At 51.7% G+C, this 16,868-nt stretch overlaps 1 protein-coding gene across 1 annotated transcript in view; it reads right to left on the minus strand.

Annotated features, from left to right (window-relative positions):
* CACNA1H (calcium channel, voltage-dependent, T type, alpha 1H subunit) overlaps positions 1-16,868 on the minus strand; it is a gene marked incomplete at its 3' end in the record, with an annotated part of 35,748 nt that overhangs the window by 16,685 nt on the left and 2,195 nt on the right. The window contains exons 3-9 of the mRNA XM_010133257.1: positions 9,860-9,957; positions 7,632-7,791; positions 5,479-5,770; positions 4,890-4,982; positions 2,505-3,315; positions 2,372-2,416; positions 680-1,044 (exon numbers count right to left, since the gene is read on the minus strand). Coding sequence (XP_010131559.1) covers positions 680-1,044; positions 2,372-2,416; positions 2,505-3,315; positions 4,890-4,982; positions 5,479-5,770; positions 7,632-7,791; positions 9,860-9,957 — 1,864 coding nt within the window. The remainder of the gene's footprint in view (positions 1-679; positions 1,045-2,371; positions 2,417-2,504; positions 3,316-4,889; positions 4,983-5,478; positions 5,771-7,631; positions 7,792-9,859; positions 9,958-16,868) is intronic.

Raw genomic sequence — 16,868 nt, forward strand, 5'->3', positions numbered from 1 at the left:
CCCCAGCCACAAAACCTACATGAGACCAGACCACGCAAAAACCTTCCTAAAAGCAGAGCTCTTGTCATCCTTAGAGAGACATTTCAAAGGAATGTGGCAACTCCTTTTCTTAATGACTACATATAGGGAAAAGCTCTGCTAGGTGACAAGTGTGTGAGAGGCTGGAGCAGAGGCAGCCTCTCGTCCGCAAGGACTCAGATAATCAAGCAGAGAAACAGCCAGTGGTGAGTCTATTTTGGACTCGGCATACTGTTGCTGGAGTGTTCACCCAGGAGGCAAAGGCATTTGCTACCTCCTCTCCGAGGACTGCAAATTCCAGAGGCTTCCCTGCCTGCAGCTGCACCGACCCCGTTGCCCGCAGCTGCTGGCAGTGCCGCCAGCAATACCAGGCTGGCACAAACCCGGGGGCAAACAGCTGCTCGCTCTCCTTGGCCCCCATGCTGCAGAAACCAGCAGCGCATGGTGCTGAGCATCCCTGGTGGGGCTGGGATGCGGGAGATCATGCAGCACAATGCCAGCCAGGGTGATCGCTGTCTGCAAGCTGGAAGCAGGTTTGGAGAAGATAAAATCAGCCCTGCTCTGTACTGGGACTCTTCCTACAGCACCCAAAACATCCCGCTGGCAGCCAGAGTCAGGCCCGTAATACCTCTGTGCCGGGAGCTGCTGGGACAGCACTCACCTGCTCGTGGTACTCGATCCCCATGCTGAGCGTGTTGATGAGAATGGCCACCATGATCCCTCGGCCAAAATATTTGCTGTCCACGATCTTCCGAAAGGTCTCACACACCATTTGCCAGAAGGCCAGCACCCTGCTCGTTCTCCTGGCGCGGGCTCTGCCCCGCTGCGGGTCCCGCTGGTCGCTGTAGTGGGCATCCTGCGTGAACTCGTAGACCCCCTCGCTGTCCGAGTCGGCTGTCTCGTTGTCTGTCAGCTCGGCCTCGCCTGCCAGCGCTTTGAGGCAGTACGGGCAGCTTTCGGGGTTGCAGGAGCCGCTCTCCAGCTTGGTGCAGGGGCTGGAGATCTTGCACGAGCTTTGGCAGGGACCTGAAATGCAAGTGGGGCAGGGCAGCCTGTCAGCAGGACAGGGGAGCTTTGGGCAGCCAGAGGGACAATCCCCACCCTGGCCCTTGACACAATGGGCATTTCCTAAGGGCAAAAGGGCTCCTGCTGGGTTACAGAGCCCTGGGCACAACCTGGACTCTCGCAGCTCCTTCTCCCCAGGTACAAAGCCCTCTTTGCTGTCCCCAGGCAGACCCTGCCACCCGCCCAGGATCCCTGGCCCAGCTCAATCTGCCTCTGGCCATTACAGCTGGGAGAAAGCAGTCAGCTGCCCTGGCAGGCTCCGGGCTGTAATGATGGGGAGCACCGCTGCCAGCAGCCTCCTTTCCTGCTCCTGCTGTTGTTGATGCTCTAAAATCACCCCCCTGCACACGCTGCCCTCAACAGCAGCTGCCAGGTGGCTCCTGGGTGACAACACCAGCAGGATATTCCCCAAAAATCCCACCAGCTGGCTGCAAGTGAAGAGACAAGCATGCTCCTGACTCACACGCAGCAGCGTGAATAAAAACCCAGCGCTAAACCAACTCAGAGCCCAGCTCTGTGTATTTAGCCTCTGGGCAGCTCTGGGCTGGGAGCAGGTTTTGATCTTTTCCCTGCAAAGGTCAATGCCACTGCAGTGGCACGGGAAAGGTATTGACTGCCTGGGAAAGCTTGGCCAGAAACACTTCTTGGAGGCTGAGAGCATTTGGACTAGAGTGGCCCAAGCTCCCACACCTCAGAATGTGGAGGGGGAAAGAGCATCTTGTGATGAAGGTTTGAAACCCCCGATCCAGGAAAGCTGTGTGCGGTGTCTGGCTCTGCTACAGGCTTCCTGAGCAAATCACAGACTTGAAATACTCCGCGTCTGAGATCGTCACTGAGCACTCATGTAAAACAGACACTCAATCTCCCTGAGCCTCGTGTCCCACAGGGAGCGGAGCTACGCAGTGCTCGGGGATGTGCTGGGACTTGGGTCTGGATCATCCCCAAGCTCTGCAGCAACAGGCGATGCAGCCACCTCCAACCCCTGCGTTTCAGCAAGGAAGGGATGCGTTCATCTGGCCGTGGCCAGGCTGGGCTCTGGCTCTGCTCAGTGTCAGCTGAGCCCTGTTGTAGCTGATTTGGGGAGTGCAGGGGTTTGGAGAGCATTCTCCGTAATTGCAGAATAAATTGATTTGGGGGAGGAGATGGGGACAGGAAAGAAAACAGGTTCATTGCAAACATTCATTTCCCTTGGATTCTTGCAAGTATGGAAACTGGGAGGTTGAAACCTCTCTCCTGGTTTTGGCTATAAGACGTGTTATGTAGGTCAGAAGGTTCCTGTTGGCCTCACCTGGAAAGCCATCGCCTTTCTCTGTAACATGGACTGAAAAGAACCCTGCAAAGATTCAGAAAGAGAACAAAATTAGGTCGTAGCTTGTATTTCTGCAGGTCAGCCCCAGATCAAGGCCCAGCCCCAGGCTCACCCGTGCTCTGTGTCTCCAGCAGCTTGTGCATGGTGCTGTACGGCCCGGGTGGGATGTTGAGGCTGGTCAAGGTGCTGCTCCCGGCTCCGACTGCCGCCTCCCCCAGGTTCTTCTCTTTCAGCATCTCATGGGAGGTACTGGGGTGCACTGTGGGGTACACCTTGCTGCCCATTATGTTCTTGGGCATCCCCTCTGCGCTCGGCAAGCTGAGGCCTGGCTGTGAGAGGGGTGACCGGCAATGCACTGGCTCGAAGTGACAGTCGGCATGGTAGATGCTGTGGACAGACTCGGTGTTGCTGGGAGCAGCGCTGGGGGTCGTATGGGGGTTTGATGCTGAGGTGGGGAGCATCAGCCGGTTGGTCCCATTGTGGAGTGAGCTGGTCTCCACATCGCTGATCTCCGGGCTGGCACGGGGTGCCCGCAGGTTGCCGTTGCCCAGATGATAGTGGTGGTGGTGATGGTGATGGTGGTGGATGAGGTGGTGCACAGAGGACCTCTTCTTGCTTCGGCGCTTCCTGGTGTGCCGGTCGGTGCCCGCCTTGCTTGTGGGGCTGGTGAGGAAGCCCAACCTCACACCCACTACCCGGTAGACCTCCACAAGCTGCTTGCTGCCTTTCCGGGCAATGTAAACCAGGTATTTGAGGAGTTCATCATAGCAGCTGCCTGGCTCCGAAAAGCTGGCGAGGGTGCTGGCATTGGACAGGTAGCGTACGCGCTGCTCCTTCATCAGCTGGCTCTCACGCTGCTTCGTCTCAGAGAATTGCGTTGCTATCACCACCAGGCAGAGGTTGATCATGAAGAAAGAGCCCACCTACGGGACAGGAGCCATCAGTCACCTCGGCATGGTCATGCCCATCCCATAGACCCCTCACACCCACACCCCAGCAGAAGGAGCAGGGGGCAGACCTGTCAGCCCAACTCCTGTCAGCCAGCGGGGACCACTGGCTGGGACTGTGGAGAGGCTGACACGCCCCCAAGCCCCTGCCCCAGGGACTCCCACACTAGCACTGCATGGAGGACGTCAGCGATCAAAAATGAGCGAAGATTATTTTGACAAAAACCTTTTGCTCTTTTAAGATGGTGTTTTTCTCTCTCTGCAGACAGCGGTTGTAATTATCACAATTAGTGGCATTACGATGAATGCGCTGAGCCTTCCTGATAGGAACATTTTTTTCTGGCAGTGTGTGGGCAGCTTGCGAGCAGATCCCTTTCCCCTACTAACGGGATTTGCGGGTGACAGTTACGCAAGGGCATCAGCAGTCTGTACCCAGCCTGGAGATTTTACTTCCACAACCAGGGTTTCATGAGGTCTGCCTTCTGCAGAGCCCAGCCTGGATCACAGAGAATCACTGACGTGCTAACGGGTTATCACACGCTGCTAGCACTACTCACACGGCATCTGGAAAAGTACTGCTTGTCCTTCCGCTCCATCATTTTGGGGATGCTGAGAGCAAAGGATGGTTTCTTTTTTGGGGAAGGTAATAGATGAACCAGAAGAAGCATCATGGACTAAATGACATCCTATCTTCTCACCAGGGTTTGAGCCCTGGTATGATGAGGAGCAGAAATCCCCACAATGGCCAAATGGACAACGCGCAGCTATTTAGCTGGACTTGGTCCAATTAGAAAGCAAGAAAGGGACTCGTCTCACTTATCTCAGCTACATCTAAGTGAGGCACCTAATGATCCTTTAGAGTCAAGAGAGAAATAGGCACATCAAGTCTGCAATGCATCTAATTTATTTTGGATGTCTACCTTCAGAGGAGATGAATCACCCCCTTAAAGCACCTATTTTTCTCCCTTGACGATAAAGGGAGTCTAGACAACGAGCTCAGCCACTCACAGTAGACAATTCTGCTCGCATAGATGGAGCCCATCATAGAGCCCACCCCACAGAAACTCTTTACTGGCTCCTTTGTGGGTGGTCTCGGATGATGCTGTGAAGCGTGGGTGGGCTGTAGGCAGTAATCTCTTCCCTCCTTTCTTAATGTGAAGTTTGGGACTCTTTTCCTGAAATGTTCCTCAAGGTCCCAGCCAGCTGGGTTCTTCAATATGGGGGAATTTCTCGGCAGAGCTCAAAACCTCATTGGGGGAAATTTGCCTACATTTAAGCTTCGATTCAAGGTGGTAACTAAGGGAGAGGACCTTGGAGCACAAGGAGAGGAGCAGTAGAAGCAGCAGCAACAGAAATGCATCTACCATAGCTTAAGCACACCTTTCTTTCCTTCTTTCACATCTGCAGCAAAATGCAGCTGCAATACACGTCTTCCGGCAAGCTGGTTTCTACCTCAGCTCTTACATCCACTGTATTATCTGCCCTGGGTCACTGCACCTTGCTCTCTCCAAATGCCAGGAGGACCTCCATGTTCCCCTAAGGCCACTTACAATGATCAGGAGGATGAAGTAGATGAAGTTGTAGAAGGAGTGTGCATCCATGACAAAGTACATGATGTCCACCCAGCCTTCCAGAGTGATGACCTGGCGGAGACAGGAAGGGAAAATGAACTTGTCAAGGCTCAGTTACAACACCAAGCGCACAAGCAATGTTTCTCTTGGCTGGGTCATTTCTGACACCCCGTAGCTAGTCTTGGTGCAGTAGAAGATACTGAGGAGCCAAATCCTGCTTCTACCAACACTGCCAGCCACGTTAGCAGCTGCCCAGGCTGAATCCAGCCCTTCTTTTCCAGCCACTAAGGCCCACCACTGCATTTTGCAGAGGGAAGAGCAGTCTCTAGGCTCTGCTCCACGTCAGGATGGTGTTACTGCACACACGCAGGGTTTGCAGACTAGGGTTTTGTCCCTGGTGAGATGAAGGCATCTTCAAAGCGGCCATCAAATATCTCTGACATTTTACATCTATGCACCACTGTGTAAGTGCTTGCTGGTGCAAAATAGCCCTTGGGAGTGCGATTGTGCAGCCCCTGGTTACGTGTTGGGCAGCACGACCAGCCGCTCGTCCACAGACAGGGCTCACCTGAAATATTGCGATCCAGGCGTAGCCAATGTTATCAAAGTTGATGGCTCCCTTGAAGGGGTTGTGCTCTCCAGCAGAGCAGTTGGTGTAATACTGGTTCCAGTTGACACAGGACGTATTGGTGGTGTCATTGTAGGAATAATAGTCCAGGGTGCACTCGAGACCCTCTTCCCTCCGCGTTGGGATACTCCGGCAGTAGCGCATCCCATTCTCCCGGGGCTGGGAGCAGATGAAAGGATTCTCATCTTCATTCTCTGTCTGGTAGTATCGCTCCAAATCCACCGTGTAGGGGCTGGAAGAGTCCAGACCGGGCTGGGGTTTGCACACGGATTGCAGGCAACTTGGCAAGGCAACAACTCTAACAGCAAAGTCTGACGTCTGTTATTCTTTTTTTTTTTTTTCAAAAAAAAAAGGAATCCCCTTGGACTTTCTGCAGCCCCACTGGGTGAGATGATGCCCCTAAACGGGTTTTGAGAAACTGAGTGCACTCAGTCACTCAACGAGCCCTCTGATGACATGATTAAGACTCACTCCATCTGGAAGTGCTCTGGCTTTGACTTGAGGGGGCCAAGAGCAAGATTCAGCCCAAGAGGGCTTCTCTGAAATGCCTTTGCTGCAGGAAGATGGAAATCGGTCAGGTGAAGCTCCTGTACCTCCTGTCCGTCTGGAGATGCTGAGAGTTGCTTGGGGAGACTCCATGTACAAGGACCTCCCAAGATTCCTAAAAACCATTTCACCGCATTTCACAGTGCCTGTTCAGCCCATAGAGAAGCTCTAAATTCCCTCCGAGGGTGGCCTTACCGCAGCAAACCAGGCAAAAACACTCTTCAGGGAGATGAAACAACCCATGGCCAGCCAGAAACTGGCTACTGGCTCTGCACACAGCTATCTCCTTAATGCTGCCAGGACTCCCACTAAAGCTTGCAAAGATATTTTTAAGCCTAGTTCAGCCCAGTTAATTCCTGCAGAATTGCCTGTAATACCTTTCAAAGCTTGTCTAAACCCCTGGAATTCTGGCTCAATTAAACAGCACCCAAACCTGTGGCTCTATTGGATTTACTCGGTGGTGAAGCAGTCCCTCCGCTCTGCTGCCATTCACCAACAGGGACGTGCCCTGGTAATGACTCTCCCAACTGCTCTTTGAGGGCACAGCCCATGAAAGGGGCGGGCAGCTGATTAGGAGATGCATAGGCGAAGATAAAAGGTGCCTTGTGCCTGCTCCAGCCCCAAGAGCCAACCTAGCCACGGCAGCATCATAATGGTCCTGTTGTGTGCAAGAGAGAGGCTTTGGGCTTCCAGGACTTCTCCATCCAGGTGTGGAACTAGCCAGATCAGCTCCAGGGAGTCAACATTTGAAAGCAATCCACTGCAAGGTGAGGGGTGCCAGAGCGCGGCAGAGCAGCCATCAAGGGCTTGCAGTCACCTGCCCTTCTACCAGCATTCGAAGGGAGGGAGGTGCTGGGAAAAAAGCAAGTAGGTAGAATAGGTATCCTGGTAGACCAGGAAATCCTGGTCTGAAAGAGGCTGATAGCTACTAGATATTTCAACCTCTGTTCAAACATTCCTACATCTGGCAAGCTGGCTGGCCAGGAAACGGGGCGCTACAAAACCCCATTTGACCACTACAGTCATCTTGGCCTTAAAGTCCAGGGATCAGTGAAAATTGACACTTTGGGGCAGGGACTAGCTCTTGCTCTGAGACTGAAAAGGATCTGGCATCACAAAACGTGTGGTAGCTCCATCAGATTTCCCCGGGGTTTGGGTGGGACTGCAAAGCCTACACCAGTAAACACTACCAGCTGCTGAATGACATCCAGACCTCGGCGTCCCGGCAAACGCAGAAAAGGTCACACGTTAATGATACGCTGAATTTAGAAAGGCTGAACTCTCATTTTCGGGGTTTTTTTGGAGGTTCTTATCAATCAGAGAGGTTCCCAAGTGCTGGCTGATGGTTAAGGATGGCTAAGGACTCAAATTATAAATTGTCCCAGCTCGCTCTGTTCTGACTGTGAGCTTGAGCGGGAGTCGTGGTGAAATTTAGGAGCAAGGAGTATTTACAGAAGACCGGGGCTTTTTAATGAGGGATATCCTTGTCTCCTGGAGAGACAGACTTGCCCGAGCTGGACAGACTTCCGCTGCCCACGCAGACTCACATGCTGAAGTTCTCGGGGAGGAAGCAGCGGTTCCTGAGCAAACCTGCCCACAGCTGGACTCCCACAATGCCGAAGATGAAGAAGACGAAGAAACAGAGGAGGAGGACATTCCCCAACATGGGCAGCGTGTCCAAAAGAAGTGTCACCAGGATGCGCATACCTGAGGCAAAGAGGAAAAGTCCACGATGAATTTTCATACTGCAGCTACGTCCTCCCGACCTTTTCCTTTCCATCCGTACTTTTCCTTTCACTGACAGTCGCTGCCTTCCCAACCACCGTCCTTGTCACCCACACACAGCCTGAAAACACCAGCAGCTCCCCAGTCCCTTCCAGTTTCTCAAAAATCCCTGGGATACCCCCCCTCATCCGTGCCCTGCTCCTGGGCACCCAACCTCCCTTCCCTGCTCCTCTCCCTTCACTCCCCATCTAAAGTCCTAAAGTTTTCTAGCAATTATATGTCTCCTTTCTTCCCCAAGACCAAACTCTCCTTGCTCAGTCATATTGCTTTCCCCACTCAATATTATTAAAATCCCCTTCCCTCCCTAATTCCCCTCATCCACCCTAAATCCCCTCTCTTCCTTAAAACACAGGTCTCTCTCTGGTAGTTAATTCTCACAAGTTCAGGAACAGCCAGTTCTGTAACAAAGACAAATTGATGGTGACTTCAACTTGACATTTACACACAAAAAAATTGATTTCATCTGACATCTCTGTAATATCCTGCTCATCTCTCGCTCTCCTCCTTTCCCCATCTTCTGCATTCTCTCACTCGTTTATATTGATTTTCATTTAAAGAAAGCTTTACTGTTGCACCCTTTACTTTTCTACTTCAAGAAGACTTTTTCTCTCCTCCTGATGCTGTCACCTCCCCTATCAGTGTTTTTCTCCTCTACCGGGGAGGACCACCTTGCGTCAAATTCTAATTAACTGAAACGACTTTCTGTGGTTACTGCATTTATCACCATACAAACCTCTTTTTCTTTTCCCACCTTACATTTCTATCCTATTGTAACAGTGCTGCAGAGAAGCCAAGATAAATTACCAGGGATTTCAAAATACATTAAGTGAATTACATCCCCAGTTAGACAGTGGGGGATAAATTCAGCCGTCCATCAGTTTAGCCGTGGGGATAAAAAACAACATTGCCAACAGGATTCTGAAGCTACCGTAATGATTGAAACAGCAGCAGCAGCAAAGCCAGATTAAGTTCAAGAGTCAGGACCAGAAAAATAAATAGAGCCCAGGCCCCTCCAGCATCATCAGACAGAAGTGGAGCTGATTAGTTCTTGTCAAGGCACTGGGCTACTTCAGACAGGGGAGTTCAGACTTGAATTTAATTTGGCTAAAACAATGCTGGATTCGATACACGAGATTGTAGGACCAGGAAAACACAGTTGTGTACAACCATGACGCAGTTGTACTTAACGCTTAACACCCGATCCATCAGCGTCCACAAGGGACAGAGCTCAGTGCCTCCGGCAGCGCTCTGGGCTTTGCGCAGCACAGCACAGCAGGAACGGCTCCCTGGGCCGGGTTTGCGATGGCCAGTGCCTCTCCAAGCACAGCACTGGGTTTCCACCGCCTGCTGCTGTGCAGGAGCAGGCAACGCCACCCACTGCTCTTCAAGGGGGTCTGAGATGCTCACACATGACCTGATAAACCAGGACTGAATAGCCTCCTCCCATCCCGCCCAGGCTTGCTTTGGAGATGTTTGGGTTCTCGGCTGTACGAATCAGCTCTGGGGAGCAGAGCAAGAGGAGGCTCTTCAGCACCTCCTGGGGGATGGTCTCCAGGCATGACAAGATTTCCTCACCCCGGTTCTCCAGGAAAGGATAGGGTAGCACAGGGAGGGGGCTCAGCATGGCTCAGAGCCCTCTGCTCGTGCTGCCTGGCATGGGCAGTCAATTCCTATCTCCTCGTACGGTGCATCGCTTCACCTCGTAAGACCCTCTTCAGATGAGAAAGAAAAGTGTCTGAAGACAGCCCTGGGTGTATTATTGACTGGTGGCTCATCTCTGATGCCACAGGTGTCAAAAAGAGTATTATTTAAAGGAGGAGAGTGACAGGCACTGGAAACCAGGGAGTGATGGTGGGACCTAGCACTCACAGGCTTGGGTGAACATTTGAGCTGCAACATAAGATGAGAAGCATCTGTGTCTGCTCTTCCACATCTGGGGCACAGATACAGAGAATTTGCATCAACCGGAAGGAAAAAGGATCTGACTTACTGGGGACCCTGTTAATGGCCCTGAGCGGCCGCAGGACACGGACAGTGCGGACCGCTGAGAAGCTGACGTTCTGCAGGTCCAGGGAATACTCCAGCATCCTGCAAAAGACACAAACGCAGAGAAGTGTCAAGGATCTTCTGGAGAAATGTTACATTATCAAATATTATAAATCAAACATTATATGCTGACTGCTCACAGAGGGACTTGTTACTGCATCTCTCCCATCAGGAAAGTTTGCCAGAGGAATTAATTAAGGGTTGTTTGCGTATCAGAACAAAGTCAGTGAGTGAGGATGTGATACACCAGCTTACACAACCACAGATCTTCTCTCTTTTCTGCTTTGGTTACTGTTTTTGCACAGGTCAAGGGCAGAAGCTTCTGGAAGTCCCTGCACACTGTGATCCCTCTGTGACCTACCAAAGCCATTCTCCTCCCTCCTGGCCATCAGCAGGTGAGGAGCTCCTAGGGTAGAGAACTCCACACCTGATGCAGTGACACTTTATCCGATTTCTCTTGATATGCTCAAATGAGGATGCTGATCATCAAACTACATCTAAGATTAAAATAACCTCCACACATTCCTCTGTATCTAGCTGACACCCACAGCCATGGGATAGTCCCAGAAGATGAACATTGGACAGGCACACGTGGAGCTGGTTCCCACCCTCTGACCAGAGAGGAAAGCAGTGTGTCCACAAAAGCCCACCTGGCCCCGGCGACAAAACCAGCCCCTTCCTCGGTGCATGGGACTCGCTGCACTGGGTGAGCTTTGGCTGAGGTAAGGAAAGGAGCAACAACTTCCCTGGGCTGTACTGGTTCTTGAGTTTCCCTTGCTGTTTGAAAACACTTTTTATGGTTTGCAGGATTCATGTGAAAAGCCTACATCAAACATACAGCTTTTTTCTTTCATCCATTATTAAACCAGAGGCTACCAGCAAAATTCAGAGCAGCATATGGCTCTTTGCACCGAGGCATGTCATTTTCTGACTAATGACAGCTCTAGACTCACTTCCAGAGATGCGTGTGCTTGTAAGCTGCAAAGGTCACGTTGTAAAATGCATTTTGATTTAACATATTAAAGAACAATTATAATGTCAAATTTAAAAAGCCAACCAAACAACAACCCAGTAGCTTGAGCAAACACTTGAACACCAAGACCAAGCATAAGCAGGTGCTCTCCCACCTCTGCTGCTGGACACTGTGAGCTCAGCCCAGACTGAGACTATAGGATCCATACAATGCTGATAATTAACAGCTCGAGAGCCTTGAGAGAATCCAGTGTTGGGGGGGAAAAATGTGGGTAAAAATCAGTCAAAGAGCAAGTCCAGCGAGAATCCCATGCTTGCAGCTCTAAGGTCGCTTCCCAATGCAGGGGGATGCATGGGAGGAATCAATCCACATCCCTGGTAAGGGAAGATACCCGGAGAGAGCGAATGTCAGGCGAGGTGACAGGTGCATTTACCAGCATATATAACATTTACACATTGAAAATCTGCAGTGCAAAAAGCCCCCGATGAAGCTTCAACTCAAATGTCATTTCTGTTCAAAAGGAAAGTGGGATGCCTGTCAGCACCTCTGCCACGAAGCCGGCTGCCTAGACAAGTTAAAGGCTCAGAAAAACACTCAGCATTAAATAGGGTGGATTTATAGCAAATGCTGAGACTTGTTAGAGTGATCAGCAACCCCCGATCGCTGGAGTTATTCAGAAGGAAAGCGGAAATATTTAGGACTTCTAAGAATAAAAGCAGAGCATCTGCAAAGCCAGACGTACAACGGGCTGCTGGTGGGATGCAGAGAGAGAGATGATGCAAACCTTTGGCAAACACTCCTCTGAGAAGGAAACCTCCTGGTACTCAGCAGACAGACACAAGGGATGGCTCAGGATGGACCGAGCAGCTGAAATTCACTCCTGTTCTGCCTGGAGACAGCAAGACTCAGAGCACGCTGGGATTTCTTGCCCATAAACCCCAATGCACTGGGAAGGAGCTTGTAAGAGCAGGGGCAGGCAGCACCCCTGCCTGCAGGGAAGGGCTCACAGAAGTGATGCTCAGGAGCAGCACAGGAGGGGTTGAAGGGACTCTTCTCACCCAACGCGCCTCTAACAGAGCACAGAAATGTCGGCAAAGCTGTCCAACCCACCCCGCTCTCAGCCCTGATCCCATCCCCGGATCACTCCTGCTCAGGAAGCAAAAGATGGTGTGAAGACCCATCAGAGCCATGGAGTTTGTCTTAAGGGTGTTTTCCAAGAAAAACTTGAACTTTCTCCTTCCACAGGCGGGGGATGCTGTACAGCCAGGGGATGTAACCACGGTCACACAAGCAACCTGTAGCAAAGCTACAGATTTCGGAAGGTGAAGAACAGCTGAGCCCCAGGGCTGGTGAAGACCAAAAGCCCTGGGAGCTGCCCACTCCTCTGCCACAGGGGCACAGAACCACTGCTCGCTGCCAGCAGGAGACAGGCTCAGATTTATCCAGCGCTGAAAGGTTTCCCGTACCGGGCATATAGGCACCCTTTATCTACAAAGCGCAGTAAGCAGCAGATGATATTAAGCCATTGTTGTTGGAAAAGACAAGGGGAAATGATTTAGGCAGCATCATATCTTCAGAAAGCTGGAATGAAATTTGCTCCCAGCCCCTGCCGGTTTTTACCGTGCTCTGCCTTTGCTCAGGAGCTGCTTCTTAAGCCTTGTGAGTCGCACTGCATTCGTGGGTGTTGCTTAATTTTAAAAATACTCATTTTAATCAAGCTGAACAGAATTAAAAGAATAGCACTGGAGGGAGCGTGAACCCTGCAGCTGCTGGATCCGGCTGCCCCATGTCCCCCGCCAGGACTCTTGACTAATGAGGCTTTTGAAGCAGCAGCAAGTTCAGCTAAAGAACTGAAAGAAACTAAAGAGCTCTTTTTAAAAGTCCTAAAACTTAAAAAAGAAGTCTTTTCACAGGTGGGTTTGAGTCAGCTCAGCTGTGCAGGAGGCTGCTGAGGGGTTTCTTTTACCCAGCAGGTCTCTGTGTGTCAGAGATGCATCTTGCTGGGGATCCTTTGCTTCCAAGGCTGCGGGAAGGCAACACGGAACAGAGAGCAGCTGAGGGGCTTCACCAGCGCCAGATCTCGACTCCTCTTCTTCATCCCAAAAGTCACATAAAGCGTCCAATTGCGAAGCTCACTCAACCCCAGATTTTGAGCGCCCAGAGGTTTGTGGTCACACGTTTCAGCTTGGTGTGGTTCTACCACTTCTGCTCCAGAGCAAAGAGCACCTAATTCAGGATGATCCAGGACACAGTGGGGTCCCAGGAGGAGGCTCCCGGCTTCCAGAACACTCACATCATCCCAGAGAGCACCAGAGAGCAGCAGGCTCCTGGGAGAGGGCTCAGTGCAGCTTTCACCGCAGCTCAAAGGGGCTGCGGCTGTGATTGCACATTGGGTAATTGCATGTGCAAATCAGCCACTTACACGGGCAATTACCCCACGGCGCTGACGGTGCCCAGGCAGCGCAGAGGGCACCGCGCAGCCACGTCTCCAAGGTGCTGTTCATCAGTGCGAGAGGGATCGATACAGGCAGATGGAGGGGATGAAAAAGCAACATTCATCCCCGCCTCTCTGGTTTGGGGTGGTTTGTTTTTAAGGGATGAAGGGACTAATACACGGGGCAAGAGCAGCCCTTGCCGGCAGCCGCAGCAGGAGGCTGCAGCATGGACTCCCGTGGGCAGCCCCATGCCAGCACTTTCTTCCCCGTGTCTTGACCAAGGAGTTGAAACAGCCCCTTGATCAGTCTCGTACAGCTAAAGAGCGCTTCAGAAGAGCCCTGCCTGCTTGTGAAGCGAACTGGTGCTGGGAGCTGAAGGCCACAGGCTGGAAGCTTCAGCCGCCAGCCGCAGCAGGAGGCTGCAGCATGGACTCCCGTGGGCAGCCCCATGCCAGCACTTTCTTCCCCGTGTCTTGACCAAGGAGTTGAAACAGCCCCTTGATCAGTCTCGTACAGCTAAAGAGCGCTTCAGAAGAGCCCTGCCTGCTTGTGAAGCGAACTGGTGCTGGGAGCTGAAGGCCACAGGCTGGAAGCTTCACCCAAAGCACCCAGCAGGAACCTTGTTCTGGCTGCTGCAGCCACAGGGTCACCACTCCCCACAGAGCCCAGGCTGGCAGCATCACCCGTATCCTAATTTCTGAGCTAAAGAGCTTTCCAGAAACCATCCCAGTTTAGATGGAGCAGGGATGGAGTGAGGAACTGCAGCATCCCTTTCTCTCCTGTCACTTACGAATCTAGCAAGGCTTCCTGCAGCATATGCTATCCCTGAGATTCTGCACTCAAAACCAGAAAGGAGCAAGACACCCTTAAGGATTGTTTATAAAGGCTTCAGCAGAGCTAACTTTTTAATACAGCTTTAACAGAGGGAGAAAAAAACCATAACAAACATTAGAAGTGTTCAGGAAGCAAGGAGAGAAAGAAACGGTGTCCCTGTTTCTAAGGAAAGCAGCCTGCCAGCCCCTCCAGCCCCAGCTCATCTCAAACTGTAAGAAAAATATTCCAGAAGTGTTTAACTTTCCTACAAAGTCTTTCAAGAGGCCCGTTACCATTACAATGAACAAAGCACAAACAGGACTCCGCAGACTTGGCCAAACAACTGACTGAGCCCGGAGTAACCGCAGACTAAAACACGGGATGATGCACAGCCCTGCTCGGAGGGGAGCAGAAATGCAGGCACGGTTCCAGAGCCCTGCTTGACCCCGCGTCTAGAGAAGGCAGAGAGGAACCCTGCAAGCCCTCAGAGCACCAGACTATCCCCTGAATTAAAGCCTCACTCCGAGGAAAACAATTCTCCATTGGGGTTTTATGTTGCTTTGGGGTTTTTTGAAGAGCGTGGTTTAAAGCACGATTCTGCCCCCTGGGTGTAGAGGTCCAGGAAGTCCTTATCTGACCAAAGTCAAACCAAGCTGATGTCCTGTAAGGTGGTGGGACTGCAGCAAAGCAGCTGGGACTGGCTCCAGCTGAGGAGCAGGTGGATCTATCTGTGGCAACCCTCCTCTCACAGACCAATCGGGGAAGAGGACCCTGCTCCTACCTTGAGGAGGGGCAGGCAGAGCAGGTGCTGGGTCCCAGAACAGCCAGAGAGATGGCAAGTCAGGACACATCTCTACCTCACAACTCCAATTAACCAGCCCGAGCCTCAGTCAGCACTGAACACTGAACAATTCTGCATATTTTGGGATGTAAACAAGCATTCATCCTTGATACATCTGCATCTTACACCAGGAGAGGTCGAAATTGTATTGAATCATCTTTAGAGGGTGAGAGCCGGCTTGCAACGCCTGTTAACCTTCAAGAGTTCTCTTTAAAGCAAACTCCCCGAATCCTCTCCTTTAAAATAACATAACATAATTATGCCATTCATCACTTCATTCCCTTCCCTTTTCCCCATGAAACCCCGTAACCTACAGCCAAAGCCGTGTTTCGCTAAGCTGGGTTTTGATAATACAGCACTATTCTCATCTCCAGCAAGTTTTACTGTAATTACAGAGATGTGTTGCAGACATTACACACTCTACAATTAGCACTAATTGCATTACATTGTCACAAAGAAGTCATTTACTCTCCATGAGCTCAAGAGATTGGTCTGGACAGTTTAACAGAGCCGAGAAGTCCTTAATGGCATACCACGAATGGCCGGCAGCGGCGAGCCCAGCACCCGAGCGGCTCTCCCAGCCCTCCGCAAGTGGCAGACTGGGGGCAAACACGCACAAAAAAGTTTCTCTGCAATGCTAACTTCTGTCAGATACGGAAATTTCTCAAGGAACGGTGAGGATGGAATACTACAAAGTGGTTTTGGACTGGTGGTGATTGGGACGGGTTTCTGTGGATGCTGTGCCCGCGGGAGCACGCAGCCCCATTGTGCAGCGTGTCCCATGACACGCCTTCCTCACACGATGTCCCGCAGACACGGTTTGCTGCTTCTCCTCTCCCCCTCCATCACTCTGCGCAGCTCGTGGGAAGGGAAAGCAGGGAAGCAGGAGCCCAGGGATCTGCCAGGTGCTGGGAAGCCCATGCTGCCCCTTTGCTTCGTTATTCCCAGGTCTTGCACAGAATGGGGAGGAAAAAAGTGGGAAGGCAGAAGCAGACAGAGCTGCTTTGTTGTGGTCACCAGGGCCATCTGGAAATGACAGTTTGGAGATCTCTTCACCTTTAATTTCAACTGGGGAACCTGGCTGAAGCCTTACATAACATGTGATGCTCTTTATACAAACACAGCGGGGATTTGAGGACTGCACTGTGCACACTCTCCTCCAAGGCCACAGCCTGGCTTCAGCCCCTTTCCCAAGACCACATACCTGCTCAGATGCAAGATGCCATCACATCAAGCATGGCTCATCACTTGCTCCCATGCTCTGCTGTTAGCACCATGGGCTGGACACTTGTTGGGGTAGTTTGCCCCAAGTGGGAACCGCAGAGCTGCAGGCAGGGGCTACTGCAGGAATTTTCCTCTGTCTGGTTGGGATTTGACCCTGGAGTGCTTTTTTCTCTTGTCCTTACAGTGTTTTTTACCTATGTCTTGAGGCTCATAGTGGGTTTGGGTCCCTTATTTTTTCTTCTGCTACAGCAGTGGCCTGTCCCTGCGGCTCCTTCAGCTTTCCCTGGCTCTCAGCACTGCCAGGGACAGCTGAGGAACCCTCTGAGTTGGCAGCAATGCTTTAAGCAGGACACAATGCTCCAGGATGGATGGGTGAGGGCTGGAGGAAAGAGCAAGGGCACAAAGGGGAGCAGAAGCAGCAGACACTGGAGGAAGAGTCTGGAGGAAGAGAGGTTCCGCTTTGTATTTAAATCTGGTTTGATCCTTTGTCAGTTGAATTGGTTTTGACAGGGCCCAGATGGGAACAGTCCATGCACATGAAGGAAAGACCCATCATTTAGCGAGAGGCAAAGCCGACCTGGCAGGAGTCACGAGAGTGGCCAAGCTGCAAGGCTGCAAAAGCTCTGCCACAAAGAAACGCCGCCGCAAATCGGGGGTGCCGGAAGAA

Source organism: Buceros rhinoceros, unplaced genomic scaffold (assembly GCF_000710305.1).
Source record: "Buceros rhinoceros silvestris isolate BGI_N320 unplaced genomic scaffold, ASM71030v1 scaffold8143, whole genome shotgun sequence".
In the NCBI taxonomy this organism is placed as follows: domain Eukaryota; kingdom Metazoa; phylum Chordata; class Aves; order Bucerotiformes; family Bucerotidae; genus Buceros; species Buceros rhinoceros.